Source organism: Sparus aurata, chromosome 12, assembly GCF_900880675.1.
Source record: "Sparus aurata chromosome 12, fSpaAur1.1, whole genome shotgun sequence".
Taxonomy (NCBI): Eukaryota; Metazoa; Chordata; class Actinopteri; order Spariformes; family Sparidae; genus Sparus; species Sparus aurata.
In genome coordinates, this window is record NC_044198.1 from 23858616 (window position 1) to 23880422 (window position 21807).

The window sequence follows — 21807 nt, forward strand, 5'->3', positions numbered from 1 at the left end:
GTGTGCTGGACTTTTGAAGGGGGGCCTTGACGTGACGACTCGGAGACGGAGAGAGGGGGGCGACACTTCTGAACGGAGGAGCAGCGGTGCAGGACAGCTCAGAAGAAGCAGAGAGGAAGAGGAGCCGTGCGGGAAGAGACGGGTGTCCCATCCGTCTGCTAGCTGGAGGAAACGCGCACCAACAAAACCCCCTTATGGCTGCTTGAGAAATAACGATACACCCCCCCTCCCCCTTTTTTCTCTCTTTCTCTGGGACTTGTTTTTTTTTTTTTTTTTTTTTGGCTTGTTTTTTTTTTTTATTTTAAATATTGGGGGCTCCTGACCACAAGTTGCCTGTGCACAAGTCTTAAGAACAAGTCGCTCCAGGTGGCTGAGTGTAAAAAAAAAAAAAAAAGTGAATCCCTTCCACTTTGCCGTGGACGTCTCTGGCGGTCATGGATACCCATATAAGATGGAAAGTTAAACGGAGGATAAGGGACGTCCAAGTCACTTTAGCGGTGATTCTGCTTTTTGTCACAACGCAAGCAAGTTCAGGTAAGAGTGCAAGAAAGAAGAAAAAAGAAAGAAAAAAGATGAGAGATTGTGTTGTGTGTGCTTGGAGCTGAGAAAAGTTTTCTCCTCCTCCTCCTAAAACTCATCTTTGTGCCTTTTTTTTTTTATTGGTGCCCTTAATATATTCAGCTTGGTGTTCCCGAAACTATGGGAAACTCTTGTCAAAGTGTCAAAAAGTGTCTGCGAGTTTTTTTTTTTTTGGACACTTTGATTTTTCTTCTTCTTGGAAAGCTGATCTGCAAAAAAACCCCCCCAAAAACATCCAATAACTGACACATGCAGGCCTGAATGTGTGATCTTAAAGATGTTGCATGTGTAAAATAGAAATAATACACTGTACAGTTAAGTAAAACCATATAAATACATCAAAAACAGTGTTTTCCAGGTGTTCAGGTATGTTTTGCATTGTGCAAACTTTGTAAAAAAAAGTGCAGTCGTGAAGTCCAGAAACTTTACAGAGAGGTTTTTTTCTTTACTTCTTTCCTCCCTCTTTCTTTCTTTCTTTTTTTAAATAAGTGATGAGAAGGATGAGCATGATTTCCACAGGAGGGGAGGGGCTGCAGCCTGTCTGAAGTGGTAGGGTGGAGTCGCCTTAAGGACTCCAACATCAGGAGGCGCAGCTTTCTGACCCCCCACTTTCTAACTGCAGTCTCCTCCTGCCTGTCACCAACACTTATCTCACCTAAAGTCTTTATATTAGATGTTAAAGCACGAACAGACGTGAGGGAGAGAGGTGATACATGTCATCTTGACACGGTCTCATGTGGCATTATTGTGTCCCATGGGTGCTCAGAGGTCACGCAGCGCTGTGGGGCAGTGGGGCTGGGGTCCGGCCTACATGTATTATTAGCACCTTAAGGCCTGCCTGGCATGGTTGGTGGTCCCGCTGCTTGTCTCTGACGCGGGGCTGTGAGGCGAACAGGTGGCTCCTTCCCAATCTGTAACGGGACGGTTAAGAAAGTGCCCGAGGTTTGTGCTGATGTGACGCTGTGAGCTGCTCAGTCTGACGAGCGCCAGCAGCAAGCCAACTACATGCAGATCTGTGTGAACTAATCATCTCCATCTTCGGCTTAAACATATCACCTTCTATTCACATTCTTACAGATTTGAGCTCAGTTTACATCAGTTTTTTGTGTCAGTATTCACACTAGCGCTGGATGATGGTAGAATAGATAATAGTAAATGGTAACTACAGACAATTAGCCGGTTTGTCAGCAGTAAAGAGATAAATCTTGATCCCACACCAGATGACCTTTTAGCCTCCAGAGACCAGGATGTGCATTCATCTGAAAGCCTGCACACACCATCACTTGTCAGTTCTATACACTGTATACTTGCTTAAAAATGCAGGTATAACAGAAATATTCATATGGGTAAACAATTGAATATCAAAAACTTAGATTTCCACAACAGTTTCTTGATTTTATGTTACCCATTTGTGTTATTTTAATGATTGACAACTAATGTAGACCAATCATTTGGTGACACTTTCATTGATTTTCCCAAATCTGCCAAGCTCAGGGTGTAAAATCTTTAATAAAACTACTTTTTTTGTTTGACTGTAGTCATTTATCTCATCTGGCATAATGTAAGCACAAGCTTTCTTTCATTATTCAGATGTAAAAGTCTGAGTTTTTAAAGATGCATCTGTTTTTTCACCACCTGGAGGCAGCAGAACAAGCTAAAAACACCACACAACACTGTGCTAACAAACAGTTAGCCTACCTAGCCTGTAGACACCCAGCAGACACAAGGCAGCATTAGCATTCACTTGGAGTTGTGTTTTTATCCCCGTGGTAAAAGTAAGTTTAAAGTGTTTTTTTAAATTACTTTAGGTCGGTTTTGGTCTCCACTACCTCCTGAAGGAACACAGGGCTAACCTGCTAGTTGCTAACTTTGTCTGCTACCTCTGAAACATGGTTGGTAAGAAAAGTAAAGGTGAACTAAAACAATAAAGTTAAAGGCTGTTAAACAGTTAGCGGATAGATGCTAAGTGCTCCCTAGTGTAGCTTTAAGGTTTTACTGGTGTACTGAACCTCCAAAAGACTTCAGTCAAATGTAGCTTAGCTTGTAGGCGTGTTAGCCTTTAGCTACGACAAACTGATAAATGAAGACAGAAAATATTGAGCTATGCTTCATGCATTGCCACATATAGCGTGCCGAAGGAAGGGGTTTTCAATAAGGTGTGTGGTTAATACACACTTAAGAAATGTTCACAGCTCCAACATAAAATAAGTCAGTAGCCTAAGCTAAGCTAAGCTAAGTTGTTGCTAACAAGTGGCCAATTGTACAGTAGGATTTGAAGTCAAGCGACCGCAATGTAGTTTTTTTTATCATTAGCATTAGCAAAGCATTAGCTTTTTACTTCTGGTGATTACATTAACGCTTCATAAATCTGTCTAGTGGCCTTTATTTGTAAAGATTATCTTGCTGAACAAAACATTTAAGTATCACAAACTTGTGTTTGCTCCAGAGCTTATTTTCTGTGCATAAATCCACAATCCAAATTGAAAGATCCTTCAGACTTTCTGTTGAGGGAATCAGGGCAATGCTAGCTTAAAGGTTAGCCTAAACTCTCATACTGTATCAATTGATTTATTTTTTTATTTTGGCACGCCACCAATTTGTTTGAAGTGAATGTCGACCTGAGGTCACAGAGGATCAGCGCGCCGAATGTAAGACAAGCTTTATTAGAGGGAGCGAGTGAAGTCATGCTGCCCACTTCTTAAAGGAGGTCATTTCGCCCTGGCATTAATGAGGAAAACCTCGCTTTAAACTCATGTGAAAAGTGGTAATAACAGAAGGCCTATAAGACGCGGAGGTTAAGAATGAGAGGAGGGGTCAGAGTTCGGAGGTGAAGGTCGGGATTTTGGGATTGCCGCTGCTGTCAGGTTTACAGTTTCACTGCCTGAAGAAAGGAATTCTTGCTGTTGAAGCTTCGCTGCTTCTTGTTTCAGCGAATTGTCCTCCGGCTCGTGGAGGTCAAAGAGAAAAGAGTGTGAAGTGATTTATTTTAGGTCGTCGTTTGATGCTTTTTTTCTTTATGAATATAGTCTGCAATAGTTTACTTTTTTGTGCCCCAAATACTCACAGACGTCCGATTGAATAACATCCATTGAAATGTAACAGAATGCCCCGGCCTCCTAGCGTGACAGCTCAGTTGTTTTGTAGTTTTATGATTAGCATACCTGCTACGGACCAAATGGTTTCCTTTGTGTTTCTGCTGAGTTGGCCTTTTTTTTCTGCCTGGTTTCCTCTATCAATAGACTCTTTTCACACGTCTCGGAAGAAAAAAATCTGTTTAGACTCTTTTCACTGCGGTTTGTTATCGTTAATTAACTAAAAAAGTTCCTTTGGATGGTCGACGTCGGTAACAAACATTCACACAGGACCAGAACTGACATGTGCGGAGCACTTCAGTCATCAAAAATACTGAAATAACATTCTTTGAATACCTTTTGCCAAATGAAAACAAGGATGGATTTTGGCCAAAGCCGCCGATGGTAAAAGAGTCTTGAAAGGGGGCCAGCAGATACGCCAAGGAATCAGGAAATACGATCACGATTCGAGAATTAGGCTACACATTAGGCGCTGATATTTGTTTTATCCTTATGTCCATTTAAAAAGGGATAAACAGAAGAAGGCCTCACTGTTTCACTGAGTGCCTTCACATCTGGAATCGATAAGTTCCATTGTGCTGTCTGCTAAGCTCTCCAAAAAGCCCTGAAAAAATGTCTTCCAGATGTTTTCTTCCCATTCGCGGTGGAACAAGGGACCATGAAGAGAGAAAGAGAGAGAGAGAGAGAGAGAGAGAAAAAAAACACTGTTGCATTTTTCTAAAGAAAATACACCATTCTGTTCTGGTTTCAAGCGAAAATTCCTAATCGAATAACATCTGCAGCCTTATAGCCCGGGTTTATGAAAATAATAGCAGTGCGCCTCGCGTCTCGGCCAGGTTCTGCACAAACACATCCCGGGTCATTAAAAGGTTCTTTTTGTTTAAGCGAGCCAACTTTATGACAGGGTTAAAGGTCGGGTACAGCTGGTCCGCAGCTGTTTTTCATTTACAGTCTCTTTATATCTGGACAACTCGTCCTCGGAAGGAATTTATGGATAATTCCGTTTTTCCTTGCGTTCGCTGTGCGTAAAAGTTCTCCGCGAGGATGATTAGAAAAGCACAGAGAAGCGACTTGAATCCGTGCAGAATCGAATAAATTGCATAAGATCCGGAGTGCTTTGCCTGCAGACTTTACAGGACGCTGACAGCTGGTTGCCCTGGAGGATGCTAGAACTACGGTTCTTTTTTATATTGTTAAAGTCAAGCCCTTTTTTATGACTAAATAAAAGGACAAAGATGCAATTGTTCTCTTTATTTATTTATTTATTTTTTTTGCGTTTAGAACAGTCGGTTCTGTCCAGATCGGTCCGAATCAGACTGACACAGCTTGTCGAAGGTGAGAGCCAGACGCAGATGTGCCGTGTGTGTGTTATCACCCGGCTACATGGCAGCCGACGGGCTTTCAGCATCCAGAGACGGTGACATCATGCAACTGTAGTTTTTTTTTTCCGTGGCTTGTTTTCTGACTCACCTTTAAGTGGCAAATCGTGAGGTCGCGTCCAACTTCAATCAGATAAGTGGCGGTGAGGAAAAAAAAGCAAAAAAACGGCTTCTTGTGTGTGCCTATTGCCGTGGCGCAGGCGGGAGGGAGGGGGGGCGAAGGAATCTGAGTTAGTTGGACTGTGGAGAGAAGCAGTGACCCTGCAATTGCATGTGCCACTTCAGCCTGTAAATGCAGGCTTTGTGGGAAAAAAAAAAGGACGCTGTAAATCAGCCCCTAATGCCCGATAACATGGGAGATAAAACAAAATGCGCAGGGACAGGTCATTTCGACCTCGGGACAGAGTTTAGGAGATCCTTTGTGCAGCACAAATAGCGCATTATTTGCCATATTCGGGGACTGATACTGTCTCTATTCCCTTCCAGACTAATCAAGGGGCAAATGATTGTTGCTACTCAATGGCGCTCTGTGCTAATGACACGGCGTGCTTGATTTGAAGCCAGATACAGATGGTTTTTCTCCTCTAAAAGGTGTTGTGACTCGCGCACGAAAGCAGGATCGCCACAGTTCGCGTTACGATTGAAAGGGACAGCGTGTTCCCCGCCCGCCTGACAGACGAAAGGGAACAAAATGGAGGCGACGGCGACGGCGTTTAAAATGTCAACACGAAACGCGCGAGTGATGTGAAAGTTCGGACGCGCCGCCTCGTGATGCAGCTCCCACTCCCTGCGTTTGATTTTTTAAGAGGGCGCTTTTTTGTCGCAGCAGTGTGTTGAAAAAAGTCAAGTCTGGTCCGGGCTCACAAGCCGAGTATTCACTTCAGCTGGGAAACAGTGCTTTTCTCTGTAATGGGGTATTATAATCATTGAGCATGGAAAGCAATGTATGACTCATCCTTTCCAACCCCATTCCCCCTTCCCTGGCCCGAGCTTAGCCGCAGCCTGGGCAGTCGAAATACTGAGTGTAAGCATTTCTCTTCCTACTCTGGGGGGAATGCAACGGTTTCTGGTCACTCCAGAAGCTTCTCTGTCGTCAGATGTCTTCTATTTATACTTTATTAGGTGATGAAATTAGCGAGAGCAGGAATGGAAAGCATTATGTTTTCGCTCGCTCAGCAGTCTCTTTGGCAATTAAGGGCTCGGTCTTAATTAATCTGGGTTTGTTTGCAGCAAAGGGACCGAGACCGGGAGCGAGGGTACGACCGCAAACACTCGCATGTGCCGAGGCAGACTGGAGGAGATGTGTTAGACACGTGAGGAAACGCACTCAGTAGCAGCAGACGTACGTGTTTGAGCAACACTGTCTCCTAGAAATTACATTTGTGGTACCGCTGTGCAACAGTAAATTCATTTAGTCCAAAAAAATGTCATGAGATAAGGAGTGAGGAGCTCAGACATCTGGAGGGAGCTCAGAAAGGAGGAAGGAGCCAGTTCTTGATGCCTCCTGGCTGCCTCCCATCGGAAGATTTTTGGGCACATCTAGTCGGTAGGAGACTCTGTGGTAGACCCCAGAACAAGGTGGAGGGATTATACATCTTATCTGGCTCAGGGAAGCCTCGGGATCCCCCAGGAGGAGCTGGAGACATCGCTGGGGGGAGGGAGGGTGATGTGTGGACTACTCTGTTAGCCTCGGATGGATTATTGGGACTGTACATTTCTGCAAGCCACAGATATGTCAAAACTTTGCATTTAAAAGACATTCTTACTATGATCTTGTGACCACACTGTGCTCACGGTCTGGTTAGGTTTAGGCACAAAAAACACTCCAGTTGGGAAAGGAAATGATAACATATACGCTTAAAATGCCTGTTTTGGTTACGCCAAAAAAGTAGGTGTTGTCGCCACAAACATGGTGAGAAATGCTCTCCGTTCTCCTCAAAAATATGAAGTGATATCACTGTTACAAATATTGAAACCCTCCTATAATTCTACCACCGTCCCCTCCGACCCTCAATATGAAAGTCAGGTCATGAAGATGTAATTTCAACGTTATGTGACAGGTTTTGTACAAAGGTCAGTATGCTACTTTAATCTGATGATGGGAAAATGCAGTTCGGTCTGTGTGTACGTTGTCTCTACAAGATCACATAGTCAAGGAACTCTGTTAAGTTCAGGAAAAGACTGCGGCGCTGGTCACATGTTGACAAAGTCGAGAGAGCACAGTATGTTTACATGTATTAGCGTCTAACCGAAACCACAATGTTTCCTCGACGTCAGCCAAAAATACTTTCGCTGCACAAACCCGACCGCGCACACACATTTTTTTGATGCACAAAGAGATTATATGAAGAAGAAAAATATTGCAGGGGAACATGATCCAAGCAGTCATTATGATTCCCCATGAAGCGTAATTGTCCAAACAAAGTAAGTAGTTTATAGTTTGTAGTAAATATAGTAATTACCGTAAATTAGCAGTCATTTCTAGGAGACAGGGTTTGGTTTGTCAACTCTTTAACTTCTCCTGCATTCAGGAGGCTTTATGTTTCATTTCAGCAGAAGATCCCACCTAATCTCAGACACGATGTCGGAAGCCGATTTTCGATGAGTCATGGTTAATGACTCAGGGTGAGGTAACCCTGCCGTCAGTCAGGCAGGCAGGCAGGTAGCTCGCTCACTCTCTGTTGCTGCTCAGATAACACGCCGGTTTAAACGTGTTTTATCAGTTTTTGGGAATTGATGGTCGACTTGGCTGTCAGTGCGACGCCGGCAGTGATTATTTGGCGCTTCAGATGGCGAAGTTTTCCCGTCCCCGGGCTGCGCTTGCACTGTTTGTTATTGCTATCACGAGAACAATGATTGATAACCAAAGTGCTGCTTTTGATTTTCCATTTTCCCGTTTCATCACTGTTTCCACACGTCGCTGAAACCGTGCCATCGCTTTTCCCTTTTTTTTTTTACCCATCCTCCCTCCGCTATTTTCTTTCCCTCAAGACATCATAAAATGGCTGCTTTTGATATATTACCTACTTTTACTTGCTTTTTCTTCTCACATTGTCAGCGCTCGGTGCTGCTCCCTTCTACTGTAACGTGCCGTATTTGATTATAATCGGGAATTTCGTCGTTTTTTTTTTGCTGCACGTCCACTGATTATGCCGACTGGGTCATGGGTCGTTGAGTTCACCGATGATGACGAAACTCCTCCTTTGGGAGAAAACACTGCACAGCCCCTCATGTGCTACTTAGGTGTCTGAAGCGTCCTTAACGAAGGGAAAAAGCGTCATTTTTTGTGCAGGATTTCATATTTATTGCATTCAGTTTCATTGTATTCTGTCAGTGTGTTTGCTGCAGGAATAATGGTTACCTGGCTCTGAAATGTCAGTGCTGCAGGGCCCTCTTTTATCATGACTTTTCCTGAGCAGTCAGCCATAAAAAACAAAAAAAAAAAACTTATCTGCTGCAGGAGAGACAGAATGAGGAAAAAAAAGGCTACAACCCAGTAAAGGATAAAATTAACACAGGGATATAACGCTGCTAATGAAGGTTTTGGAGAATAAAACTAAATGAAGCTGGTGCAAGAGGAGACAAAACTCCGGGGGGTGGAAGACGGAGATGACGCACATCACACATGTGCGTCTGAAGTGCCGTTTTCTGAACCACCTCGCCGTAAAATGAGCGTTCAGAGGTGCACCGTGGAATCTTGACTCAGTTTTTCCATCTTAGTTTGTGGTGGCCGGCAGACAGTGATTTATCTGCGCTGCTGCGAGCTCGCAGCGCTGAGACAGTGAAGTAAACCATCTGGTATTCCCCCTGTTAAAGCAATAAGAGTCCGGCTGCAGCGGCTGAGACTGAGAGTACACAAGAGGAGCTCCGGTCAGAAAGACTGTCTGTTCTCTGGATCATCTTTCGAGACTGTGTGCTTGTGTTTGTGTGTGTGCATGTCTGGGTGAATATGCGAGTCCGTGTCTGCAGATTTTTTGTCTGAGTCCGTCCGCAGACGTGCTTCTGCCTGGCGCTTCCTGACATTTTGAAGTTCGAGGCTGCGGTTAACGTTCAGGTATCTCATGATGGAGGCCAGAATCGATCCAGACTGTTGGAATGAAAGTTGCTCGAGGTGCATAAACACGCAAAAAAAAAATCTCCCTCGTCTCATTTCCTCCCGTGCTCCTTCCTCCTCCTGCTGCTGCGTTCACGTGCAGCTCTCAGCTCAGGTCACTGGGTCAGTGTCCTGAAAGAGTCTGGATTAAAGCCGGGTGATAAAAATGAATCTTCACTGATACTCTGACAGGTTTGATTGTACTCCTGCCAGTTTAAACACTGTCCTCAGCTGCCTTTGAGACTTGTCACGTCGTCTACTTCCTCTCAGTCACACTCGCTCCTTATTCAAAACAAAGCAGCTGACAACGTGATGGCTGCTAATGCTAACACTGTAGCATTCAAGTTCTAACTTCTGGTGAGCTTCACCCACTGTGGCTACACGTGGTAATAGACAAGCCAAAGTCTTGTCATTTGACAGTATCTAAGTTAGCTAACATAAGCTAACATTAGCTGTTGTAAACTAGCCTGCTTGTTTGTGTGTTGGTTGGTTTGTTAGTGGGATTACACAAAAACTACTGAACACTTTTTGAAGAAATCTGGATGGAGGACGGGTCTCGGCCCAGAATAGATCCCTTTAACTTTTGGTGTTGATCTGGCATGTTTAACAAATCCAAAACGTTTTAACATTTAACTTTAACTTCTAGGGGAAGTGCATGGATCTTTATGAATTAGGTACGTTTATAAAGTTGGCTAGTATCTATGATCGAGTACAATTTGATGCAAATCTTAATAAAAATCTGCATCGATAAGATTTAAATATAGGCTTGATTGGATTGAAGCAGACTTTTGGGCCTTGGTGGAGGTATGCACTCTACTCAGTGCCATTTTATTGCTCCTAAGTTCTGTTTTTACACGAAAGAATGTGCTATTTCTGCTGTTTTAAGTTACATAATCTGACTTTTCACCATCTCCTCTCATTGATGCATAGTGATGCGCACTGATTGCTTCTAATATGAATACAAATATCTGTTTTTTTGATCTATTGTCTGTTTATCTGTTTAAAAACAAGCAGCAGCGTGTCAAGACAAGTATGAAATAATCATCTGTGCCGTATGTTGTACATGTTGGTGCAACCTGAAACTTAAATTGAGGATTTATTTAATCTGAAGTGAAAAGCCGACATACAGTAGAGCGATGATCGCCAAGAAGTCTCCCTGTAAACTCTCTCTCAGTGTTCGGAAGCGTCGTTAAGCGAAGGTGTTTGTGCATGTGTGATTGTTTACCGTCCTGCTACCTGGTTTACTCATGTGACTCACGTCTACGGGAGTGTGTGTGTGTGTGTGTGTGTGTTCTCTCACAGGATGTCCGTGCAGTGTATGTAATGCGTTCAATCCAGCAAGCAGAATGTCTGCAGGGTGATTCGCAGCTCTGTTGGTCACGTGACAGCCAGAAGCGACAGCTTTAGCTCCGTGTTGACGGAAGTGCGTCTTCAGGTTGTCGTTTTGTCGTGATGCTTTTGTACTCTGACGGACTTGTGTGATAAAAAAAACTTTTAAAGCAGCGTGCCTGCAAGGTTTGTGGACGGAAGTGTAACGTTTTTTGTGCAATTTTCACATTTTTTGGACCGTTATTATATCGGTGAACAAAAACTTTGATTCTATACATGAATTTGGCGAAAGTGATGAGCAAAAAATGGCGTAGGTGCTGCACTTAGCCCTTATAGTGGTAGGGAAAATGGTGCTTTAAGGGGAAAAGATGAGAGTCACTATGTCACACTGCATTTCTACATATTTAATGAGTGTTAGGATTGAGCTGGCCTCGTGTCAGGCTTGTGTTTTAGGCTCAACAGCGGCTACTGTGGCCACAATTGGCAAATATGGGATAATGAAAAAATAAGTGTAATAAAGTTGACGTAGAGGAGCGTCAGGTAGACAGTAACGCAGTCTAAAGTTTGCAAACATCAGCTAAAATACCCCCCTCTGAGTCAATTGGAGTGAGCCAAGTGTGCTTTAATGCTGATGACTTCCACTTTTAATCTGTAAGAGGAAGAATGTCTTCCTTTTAAAAAAGTTACAGTCTTGTTTTAAGTAATTAAAGTCAGGGGCCTTAATTGTAACCTGCTGGATTCACAGTGAGGCTCCGTCCTCACAACAGTTGGCTTCGGTTAAGGTTTTATAACAGAATCAGGTGAAATAGAAAAAAGAAGAAAGAGAAGAGAGAGAGAGGCTCTTACACCCTCGCTGTGTGTGATGCGCTCTAGGAGGGGGAAGTCTCTCATTTGGCATTCTTGTTTTCGGGGCTGGTGCTGGTTTCCAAGAGAGGCAGGGTCCTCTTTATGGCTGCTAATTACTCCTTGTCCTCAGCGCCAGGTCAAGCATGTGCCTGGAGAGTCAGGCCTCACTTCAGGACGGGCTGGAGGAGGAGGATAGGGGGGCAGGGAAAGACGGAAGAATGTTAATCCCCCCCCCCCACCTCCCCTCCCTCCATGAAAAAAGTCCTAATTCACCGGTCCGGCACCCCTCCTCCTGTCAGATGAAATGGTGCCGTCTGGAGTCGCTAAGTGTTGTTACAGAATGTGAGTGTATGTGTGTGTGTGTGTGGACATGTATGTGTGCATTTGTGGAGATGGAGGATAGATGGATAGGTTGGGGGGAACGGGATCCACCACAGTCTTGGCGCCGAGCCGAGAGCGGGATTATGAATGTGGCACTCAAGGCTACTGTTCAGACGAGGAAGGGAAGGGAAGGTAGGAAGCAAGTGCAGCGAGGCAGGGAGGAGAAGACGTCTGCAAAGAAACACACATCGTGCACAATTTTCCTCGGTAGTAATGTAGCACATGCGCTTTTATGAATTCATTATCTTTTACTGTGCTGCAGCCTCGTCCAACCCCGTGTCTGACAAACACACCTATAAAAGGCTGAAATCAGAGTTAACTGCTCCACTTTTTTGCAGCACTTTGCTTTACAAATTTGTACATTAACACTTAACAATGTTTTTTTGGGGTGCATGTAGCCTGGAACTGTGGGAGTGGGTACTTCACACTCCATCCATCATCCAGGAAAAGAGTTTGTAAAACGCCGAACATGAGGAAGCAACAAGTTGGAGTTGCGCAGAGTTTCCTCGAGTCCATTTGCGCTCCAGAAAAAGGCCCGACGTTTGCTATTTTCAGTCCTCCTCTTAACATGTCGTGTCCTCGCCCCTTGTAATTACGTTGTAAATGCATTTTACTTGTGCGCAGCAGAGGCGTTGGAGCCTTACAGACATCTGGAATAGTGCCCCGGTGTGTCGATGTAGGAAAAAGGAAAAGACTCTGTTTTTGCTTACACGTGAAAAAAAAAAGCGTCCAAGGAGCATGAAGGCTTAAAGGATGCTCTGTCATTTACGAGGCTCGCTGCATTAAAGCGGCAGAGAAAGGTGAGCAGAGCGGCGGGGAGCGAAGGTACACATGACCGTGTCGTGTAAACAGTTTCTGTGTATGTGCGGGGGAACCGGCCTCTTGGATGTGAGGGGCTGTGGTCAGAGGGAGATGTATTTTTAGCATCTAGCGCCAGAGGTGTCGGTCTCTCGAGGGATCCGCCGTGCTAAGTGGGTAAACATCTCAGCCTAACAAGGTGAGACTGAAGCTCATACCTGCGGCTTAGGATGTGGTCAGGAGAGCTTCCGCCGGAGGGGTCGACCGCAGGTGACAGGAATCCATGAATGAAGGTGTGTGAGAACGCGTGGAGGAGGCAGGGAGATAGAGAGGGTCGGGTCTTTCTGACCAGAGGTGGGAATCACCAGAAGCCCGCATGACGTGATCGAGATTCTTTAAAGGACAAGTTCACCCAAAATTCAGTGAATTCAGTGTTAGTGTACGCTAACACTTTAGCTTAGCCGCTACAGCTAACATTCCAGGCTAAAGGCTTTGAACATGACGTCTTTTTACATCAATTTAGGACCTCAGGTGGATTTAGATTTAGTTTTTTTGGATATATGTATATAAGTCCCCATCTACGTTAGGAGAACGCTGCAATTCTGTTTGGATATGAAGCTCCGGAAATATTTTGTCGACTATGAAACGTGTCGATTAAGTCATGATATGACAGTACATAAGTCAAAATATGATATTATTGTGATTTGAAATAAATTGTCTACATGATGAGTATTAAGTAACCCTGTATGAAGCAATATGTTACCTTTTTTAACTGACAGACTGACTGGAATAGTCATTAATCCACTTGACAAGCTGGACGAGGCCTGCAACTGTTAGTAATTACTTTACTAAATGGCAACACATTTTGAAAAAATACTCATTGCAAGTCGAAAATGGCGTCTTAAAATTGTTTCGTTTGCTAATGTTGCTTAAAATATACGACTAATACGATCAATCGATGAAACTGCAGATATGAACTGTAGTTTTTTATTAGAGGCTATATGGTCTGACTTAGTTGAATGTAAACGTGTGTGGACTGTAACTGTTTTAATATCATTCGATTTTGAACAAAATGCAACTTGTACAGAAAAGTCTTGCAGCGCTGTGAGGAGCTGGGGAATTCTGAGAGGGAAAAGCAATTGATTTTTTTTTCATTCTTGTACCAAAAAGCCTTAATTAGAATTTGCAATATTAATTAATTCCATAACAAACATCGACACTTGCCGCCCGCGTTCAACATAATACATTATTGTCACGCGTGATACTGCATCACCGTGCTGTGTGGATTTAACTCCCCCCACCTCTGTTTGCACCTACCTGCTATCAGGTGAGTCATTGCCTTATTGGAAAAGACATTTGTTGTTCCTCTCGTGTTATTTTTTCAATAGCTCTGTTGTGTTGTCGCCGGTGTCTGGACAGAGATATATTATGCCATCCCTCCGCCGTCCTCCTCTTTTCCTGTTAGCTGCTAATTGGCCCGGCCCACCTGGCTCACCTCCAGGCGACCCACCAGAGGCCCGGCGGCCGCTTTTAGATCCATCGGAAACAAAAACTAATACGAGGCGGAGAAAGAGGAAATTGGAGACGGGAAATGAGAAAGTGGAACAGTTTGATGAAACTGATTGATGGAAGAGCGGTTCGCAGGTGTGGATTCAGGGGGCATCCTGGTGATGAATGGTTTCCTTCCCCTAAAAGCTGCTGATCTCCATGATTACTTTGTGTCAGGGTGGATTAGCAGCAGCAGCAGCAGCGGCAGGGGTCGTGACACAGTTGGCATCGCCTGGATGCTCCTCACAGACTTCCCACTACTTTTCCCTGTAAAGCTGAACTGATGTAGTTATTATGACAGCCATATTGTCATGATGCACCGCGAGTGTGGGCTGCTGCTGCTGCTGCCTGGAGGAACTCTCTTTGAACCATTCATCACTGCAGCGTGTGTCGCTGTCACCTGTAAACTAATAAAACGGCCGTGGCTTGTTGGGGAAAACATCTGATAAATGGAGGGAGTTCGCTTTCAGCCGCTGCCGGCGCGTATTTGTCCGCGTTAGAAGCGCGAGAACAACAATTTTAGCACAAAGTGGCGCCGAAATCAGAGTTAATCCATCGAGAGGGTGATCTCAAAGTACTCTTAATATGAGCGCTACTGGGGGGAACGCAAGTTTGTGTATTGATTACGTGAGGCGAGATATGAAGTGAGGTTTTGTACCTGTCAGCTCCAGAGTCTCATGTGCGAGGGGTTGTGTCCATATAAGGAGGGGAGACTAGAGTGGTAGAAGAGAGAGACCACATGAAGATGAATCAAAAGACGGAAAAGCGAGGCCATGGCTGGTTGGTTGTAACAGTCTGAGAATCACAGACATCAACTGGGGGTTTAATCTGAGCTGTAAATGTAAGTGCCACCACCTATAACCAGCGGTGGCTGCGTACGAACCCAGCTGGCCTACATTTCCATGCCTTGTATGGGCCCTCCGTCTGCTCGGACCGCCGGTGATCGATTCATCCATCTTTCCAGGGAATAATGTGCTGCTGGATGTTGGCAGGTTAGAGGGGATTACTGTAGTGTCAGAACAGACTGTCGGGGCTTTTACAGGGAACATTTGTCGGGGGCTGCGTGAGGGAAAAAGCGCAAGAAGCTTTCAGCCGTGCCTTTTCGGTAAACCGGCGCCCTTGTTAAAATAATTAAATGAAAAACACCATATGTGCCAGTTTATGTGTCATTTACTTCTCTTATATTAGCGGCTGAGAAACAGTAGCTCCCTGTGTGCGGGTCACCGAAGCCGATTTGGAATCAAAGGGCGCCAGATTAGCTGGCAAGAAGGATTTTGGGATTGTTAAAATCCTGTGTGACGTTTTTTGTGATAGATGCTGAATCAATGCAAGTTCTGGACCGCAGGAGTGTAGTAAAAAATACAAGATTTTAAGGGTTATTCTTAAAACATGCAGGGATTGTTTAATATTAACTGTCCTGGATCTCTCATCTCAAATTCTAAACAGTTTTTTTGCGCCACACCCGATAAAATGCGGAGATATAAACTAAAAATCAGCTAAGTCTCGTAAAGGTTAACAAGTCTATTGCGTGATACGTTTATTCTGACAATTATAAACTATTTATTCAAGCGGTTTACTTTTTGGTGTCCATGTTTAACGCTGGGCTCCAGAGGGGCGATTATTCCGGTCGCACATGCCCAAAAATCTGTCAAGCGCAAATAAACATTTTAATGGGTCGCACTGGTGTTTATTTTTTAAAACAATCGACGTTAACGCGAAATATCTTGATGCACGCCTTTTTGTGAAGAAAAACAACACTGTGTTTGCAACTTAATTCATGCTTTATGAATTAAATTAGACTGGGTGCACCAGTGCAACCAGTGTGAAAAAGTTAGTACGGAGCCCTCGTTTAACGAATGCATTAAACATTTTTAGCGCTTAAATATAATCAAAATATGTAAAATCAAAAATTTCACACCTTAATGACGCAGGTGTAAATCATCATACTTTCCTGGGGGCATTCGTTAGTTCTACTTTTAATGCCGTGTCCTCTAACGACTTTTTAGAAGTTTATTACAAGCAGTCAGGTCCTTGAACGCCTCATTTGTGAAGCCACCAGTGGAACAAACTCTCCACATCCAGAGATTCTGCATCATACGCGTCACGTTTGTCAGCCAGCCCTCGCAATCTCCCCGCTTATAAGCGACAGAAAATGAAGAACAAAGCGTCTGATTAATGTCGGATCAGTCCGAGCAGTTTGTTCCAGAGCTGCGTTTCCCATCGCTCTGACATTCTGACATATGATTACCCGGCTGCAGAGCGCTCAGAGACAAGCTCATTAAATGAACCTCTGTCATCAGGGTGAATGATAGACATCTCCTGGCCGGTGGGCGAGTTTCTGTCTGTCTCTTCATTATGAGCTGATGACAGACAAAGCTGTCTTTTTGTTTAGACCCTTCACCTACTTAGAGACTCTCTCTTTCCTGGTATGTGCTATGTGTAAATCCCGGCCTAGGTGGGTTTAAAAAGGAAAAAAAAACAAAAAACACAGATGGGTGTGGTGCTCGGATTCGTGTAGTGCTCTACAGATGAGCTGCCGGTACGTGTCTTTGCCCTCAAATGTCCCCTGAAGCAGTGTTTAGTTCTGCGTTCACAATGTGTAGAAACTGCAATTACAGAGTTTGGGTTGGATGATAGACTTCCTGCAAGCAAGCGAAAGTGGGCTGACTTCAGAGAGGGGGAGATAGAAAGTGAGATGAGACGAGAACATACTGATTAGGAGACAGCGCTGTGCAAATACAGCTTAAGTGTCGTCTTTACCTGGTTTTAAAGACTCCAGAACACCTGGAGCATCCTTTGGCCCTCGTTGTTTCGTTCACGGCCCCTAGCTGTAGAATCGGCGGCGGTACCCGATGGTGAAATCGTTCTGATTGGCTGATTGATTCAACGCATGAGAAGATAAATGTTAAAATATTCCTCATTTAACCCATTGAGCTTATCCTTCCTTTTTGCCTCCAAGCCTTGCCAATATTTTAGACGAGACAGATTCTCCGTGTGTCTGAAACTGATAACAGCGGTTTGTATATCGCCACCTGGTGGTGTGGAGTGTTATTTCCTCTGACGCAGGCGCAGAGCGTTCGCGCTAGTTGATGTCGGCTGCAGTCTTTGCAGTGTGTTCAGGCGCAGATATCGGGATATTTATGTTATCAGCTACTTAACGGTATCCGTCCAGCCTTTACTGATACAGCTAGTGGCTGTTTGCACTGTAGAGAGTTGGTTTTCAGACCACTAATTAACACAGAGAAGAAGCAGAAGATAGAAGTACGACATCATCCATCTTTGCTCATTAAGTCTTGTCCGTTTTTACCCTCAGGTGTGCATAAACTACAGGTTATCAACTTCTTGTTATCGGTATTTGCCATGAGAAGCAGGTAATAATCCATTTACTCCTTGAAGTAGTCTTCACAGTCTTGTTTAGACTGCTGTGTGTGTGTTTTTTTGGTGTATAAACGGATATTTAAAGTGCGTTTGATTTGTTGGCCGATGGAAAGTGATTGCACCGCGACCGAAGTGTGCGCTGCAAAGGATGTTTTCTCGTCGTGTTTTCGTATTTGTTGTCAGGCAGTCGGCGTGTAAATCAAATGTCTTCAGGCGAACATTTGGTCCTGAGTGAGTCTCGGTGAGCTTTCTGTAAACTGAGTCTTTATCTCGTTGATCATTGGACGATGAAGGCAACGTGCAATCACACTTTAGCTGATGAGGAGGAAGTCTGTTTTTTTTTTTGTTTTTTTTTCCGCCGCCGCTGTACAGCTGCGGACGAACACATGCGGCCGCATCGCTCTTAAATGGAGACCTCTGTTTATGAATGTCCAGCTTTTTTCCCTCGTTTTGTTCCTGTGAATTGATCTGCGCTGCGTGTGAGTCATAAGTAATGACATCCAGCTGGAGGTCGTTGCAGTGGTAACGCAGAATGTACAAACACTCTCGCTCTGCCCGCCTCCCCTCTCCACCTTCTCTCCCAGCGTCCCTTTCACTCTGGGATGGATGGACGGGGCTATTGAATTTTTTTTTCTTTCTTTTTTTTTTTCCCTGAACGGTGTGTGTGGTCTTTGTAGCCTGACACTGGGACTGCTGTACCTGAGTGCGGGTCGCCTCAGACTCTCACGTGCAGTAGAATAAAAACAGCATGCTTGCTTTTGTCTTGGTGTTATTCCTTAAACCCCTGTGCCATAAATTCCTTTTGTTGGTGTTTGCCCTCCTTTAAAAACGCCCTGACAGCCCCTGTCCTTACGCAAGTACAAGGTCCCAGTCCTCTTCTGTCCCTATCTCTGCTGGGATAAGGCTGCATGGTGCCATTGTGCAGCCTGTTGTCTTTGCATCTGGCTGCAGGAACAGCTGTTTGTCCTGGGTGGTTTTGGCACGGGAGGGTGCGGTGCAGGGTCAAACCCCATGTCACATTGTTCTGACCCAGTGTACTTCTGCGGTGGCCCCGGTTACAGCCGGGACGACCGGCCTGAGAGTGTGCTAATTGCACGGTTGTGGCCGAGAGGGAGGCAGCGGTACGTTTAGCGTCGCGGGGAAATGGATGGAAGGACGGGTTTCTGCTGCATCCGCAACCCATGATCATGGTGATTCTATAAACGGGCACATCTCAGTTTAGCGCCTAAATGGATAGCAGAAATCTTCTCTGGACCACAACAGTGCAAACTCCTGCTGAGTAACTGCAGCTCCTGAGTCAGCAGACGGCAAAAAATAGAGGCGACGGTCAAAAAAAAAAAAAAAAAAAAATGGCCATAATGAAAGCTCATTTGAAAATGTAGAAATTCTGGGATTTTTATATGCTTTGTCAATATGAAATATTCCGGCTGTATATTTAGGAATATGTCCTGCTGAGTTTGACAATTAAAACTTTATTTTTGTGTCTCTCTTTTTTTTTCTCTCTCCCTCTCCGCAGCCGAACCAGCAGACCTCTTGAAGATTTTAGATTTTCCCAATTTACCCGAGGGTGTTACGAAAACAACGGGTTTCTGCTCACATAGGAGGTCAACACAAGGAGCCGATGTCGCTTACAGAGTATCCAAAGACGCCCAGCTCAGCGCCCCCACCAAACAGCTGTACCCAGGTGAGCAACCCTCCGCATCTGAGAATTAACAAAACAACAACAAAACCCGTCGTCTCTCTTTGTTTCTCATTTCTTTTCTCTCTCTCTCTCTCTCCGAAACATCAAACAAAACCAGCTAATTTTTCCAACGCTTGCGCCGCAGCTGTAGCGGAGCTTTTTCCAACAGCTTTGACTCATCCTCCGAGTTTCTCTCCGCTCTGCCATCTGCTCAGCGTCACGACCTTTAACCCCCTCACATCACACCGAAGTGGGATTATAACACTTTCAACGTAGCTGGAAATCTTGCTCCCACCTGGCCCGCTCCTTTCATCCCCTCCCCTCCAGGTAGAAAGTTTTATTGGCCCCTTTAACTTGATTATTTATGTCGACACTATCTGCGGTTTATGAGATTTTTTGGCAGCGCCTCCTCACCCTCCCCGTAACCTTGTTTACCCCTCACGAAAAAACACGCGCTGGAGGAAGTCGACAGGCTTTTTATTTATAGATAAATCAGACGTGTTTAGCACATCTGGACACTTCTTTTCGGGCCTGTTGCTTAGTCACACACATAAAAATGTGGAATGAAATGTCTAGATAATGCTCGTTCCCTTCCCTTGAAAAACACACACCAGATGCATGAGAGATCAAGCCCTGTAATATTTGATGTTGTAGGAGGAGCCGGACGATGGAAAAGCAGTGAAAACAGGGGTGGTAGCAGGGAGGGGAAGTCTGGGGTTCCACTTTTGCCTTGTTCTATTGTGCTGACGTGGCTTTGGGTTACTGCTGCAGCAGTGCTCTCCTCTCTCTCCTCCTTCTCCGGTAATCTTTCCTCACTTTCCTCCCTCCTTCCCTCTCTTTATTTTCCCTCAAGCGCCATAATTTTTCCCTCTATCATTTCTCCCACACTGCTGCTGCTGCTGCTGCTGCTGCCTCGCACTGTTTTCTCCTCTTTGTGTCTGTCCGGTGAGACATTGCGAGGCTCTCCTTACCCTCTTCCTTTTTTTTGTTTTGGGTTCTACAGTACGGGAATTCAAAACCATAATTCCTGCGACCAAGACGACCAGTTTCGGCAATTATTGTGATTGGTTTCCATGCAGCTTAGGGATATAAAAAGCATAAAAGAAGAAGTAAATGATGTGGTTTTGATGCAGAAAGAGGGAGAAATAATAACCCTTCCTGCTCGCAAAGCTCCCACAAAGCTTAGATTGGATGACAGCCCCATTCATGGTCGCCTCTCTGAGACGTTGCGTTGGCCTCAGAGGACCTTTGATCCGCGTCGTGGCTCTTCTTTTGGGGCTTAAAGTAGAGCCACAGGGCTCCTATGGCCTGCATGCCTGATCATGCTCTCCAATCAAACAAATACTGCTCGCTTTGAAGCCTCTGTGACAGCGCAGCCCTGTTTAGATACACATTCTATAATTATACTCATGCTACTCTGGATTCATCCGAAATAACAGTCCGCTTAAAACAAACCGACTCTGGAGGAGTTCACAATCGGCACCACACGGTCTTTAAGGTGCAAACAGAATAACTAGCTGTCTGTGGTCCCTCTCTCACCTCTACACTGGGAGAATGTGCAGCTAATATGTTCCAGAAGGCAGCTACAAACTTGTGAGATCATTTTATCCATCCCTTTTTTTTCTCTCCCCCTTTTAACTAAGTTTGCTACTGAGTTATGACTCTGGCTCGAAGCCTGGAGGTACAATTAGCTTTAAATCATCAGCACAGCGCCGTGCCGCCCTGAAAAAGTAAAAATAATGCCACGTATAGATAACAAAAGCATGCAAAACACACTCGCTTTGTTATGACTATAATAATGTAATAATGATATAATTAAAAACCGCAGTTGAGAGCGCGCAGGCCCGTGACCTGGTAACCACAGACAGTCTGTGATGATGTGTTGGAAACGAGCGAGTGCAGACATGCAATCATTAGGCAAACATGTGGAAGGGATGATTCATTTTGAAACTACCGAGGCACCGAAAACACAAGCGTTCCCTTCTTACCTTTATGATGTGAACGAGACGGGAATGAAGAAACAGGGCCGATGAAGCCCGTCTGCCCTATTTAACTTTAGTACCCCGACACTTCCCATGTCTCAAGTCTGACCTCATCCAGTAACTCTTCATGCATCCAGATTAAAAAATGAGTGCGTATACACATTCAAATCCCCATAAATCTCTGGCTGTGGGGGGAGTTTTCTTCACCCCCGAGTCGACGCTGCTTGCCATCATGGACAACAGCCAACAATAGTCCAGACAGAAAGGACAGAATGATGCAGTGGCTCCTACATTGTGTCTGAACAGAGTAAGCTGTCACTTGGCGTTCATTCTTGTGGTCTGGACTGTTGTGGCTGGATGGCACTGGACCCTCTGCTGAGACGTACAGTGAGCTTCAGCTAGCTGAGCTGAGACTACAAAGATGGTCCTGTTGTTGGGAAACACGGCTCGGGATCGACAAATTTGTACTAACTTCATTAGGCCTCGGGCGATACAAGAGTGTTACACATTGCCCGTGTTTGTTATTATGTGTGGTATGCACCATCCCACATGTAGAGCATCATGCCTTCATTTGCGGCTTCATTTAAGAATCAATTAAGATGGTGAAGATGCACGACACCATCAGTGAAATGAGAAAGAGGCGACTGGAAATCCAGAAAACCCAAAATGTTGTGATTCTGCATGACAGTTAGCGAAGATTTGCTGATATCAGATGTCATTT

General features: G+C 44.7%; 1 protein-coding gene across 2 annotated transcripts in view; it reads left to right on the plus strand.

Moving 5' to 3' along the window:
* The first annotated feature begins 258 nt into the window (after positions 1–258).
* The window catches only part of col5a1 (procollagen, type V, alpha 1), an 83845-nt gene continuing 62296 nt past the window's right edge, over positions 259–21807 (plus strand). For both annotated transcript variants that reach the window (XM_030435668.1, XM_030435669.1), the window contains exons 1-2: positions 259–534; positions 18940–19107. In XM_030435668.1, the coding sequence (XP_030291528.1) occupies positions 435–534; positions 18940–19107 (268 nt within the window). In that variant the 5' untranslated portion in view covers positions 259–434. The remainder of the gene's footprint in view (positions 535–18939; positions 19108–21807) is intronic.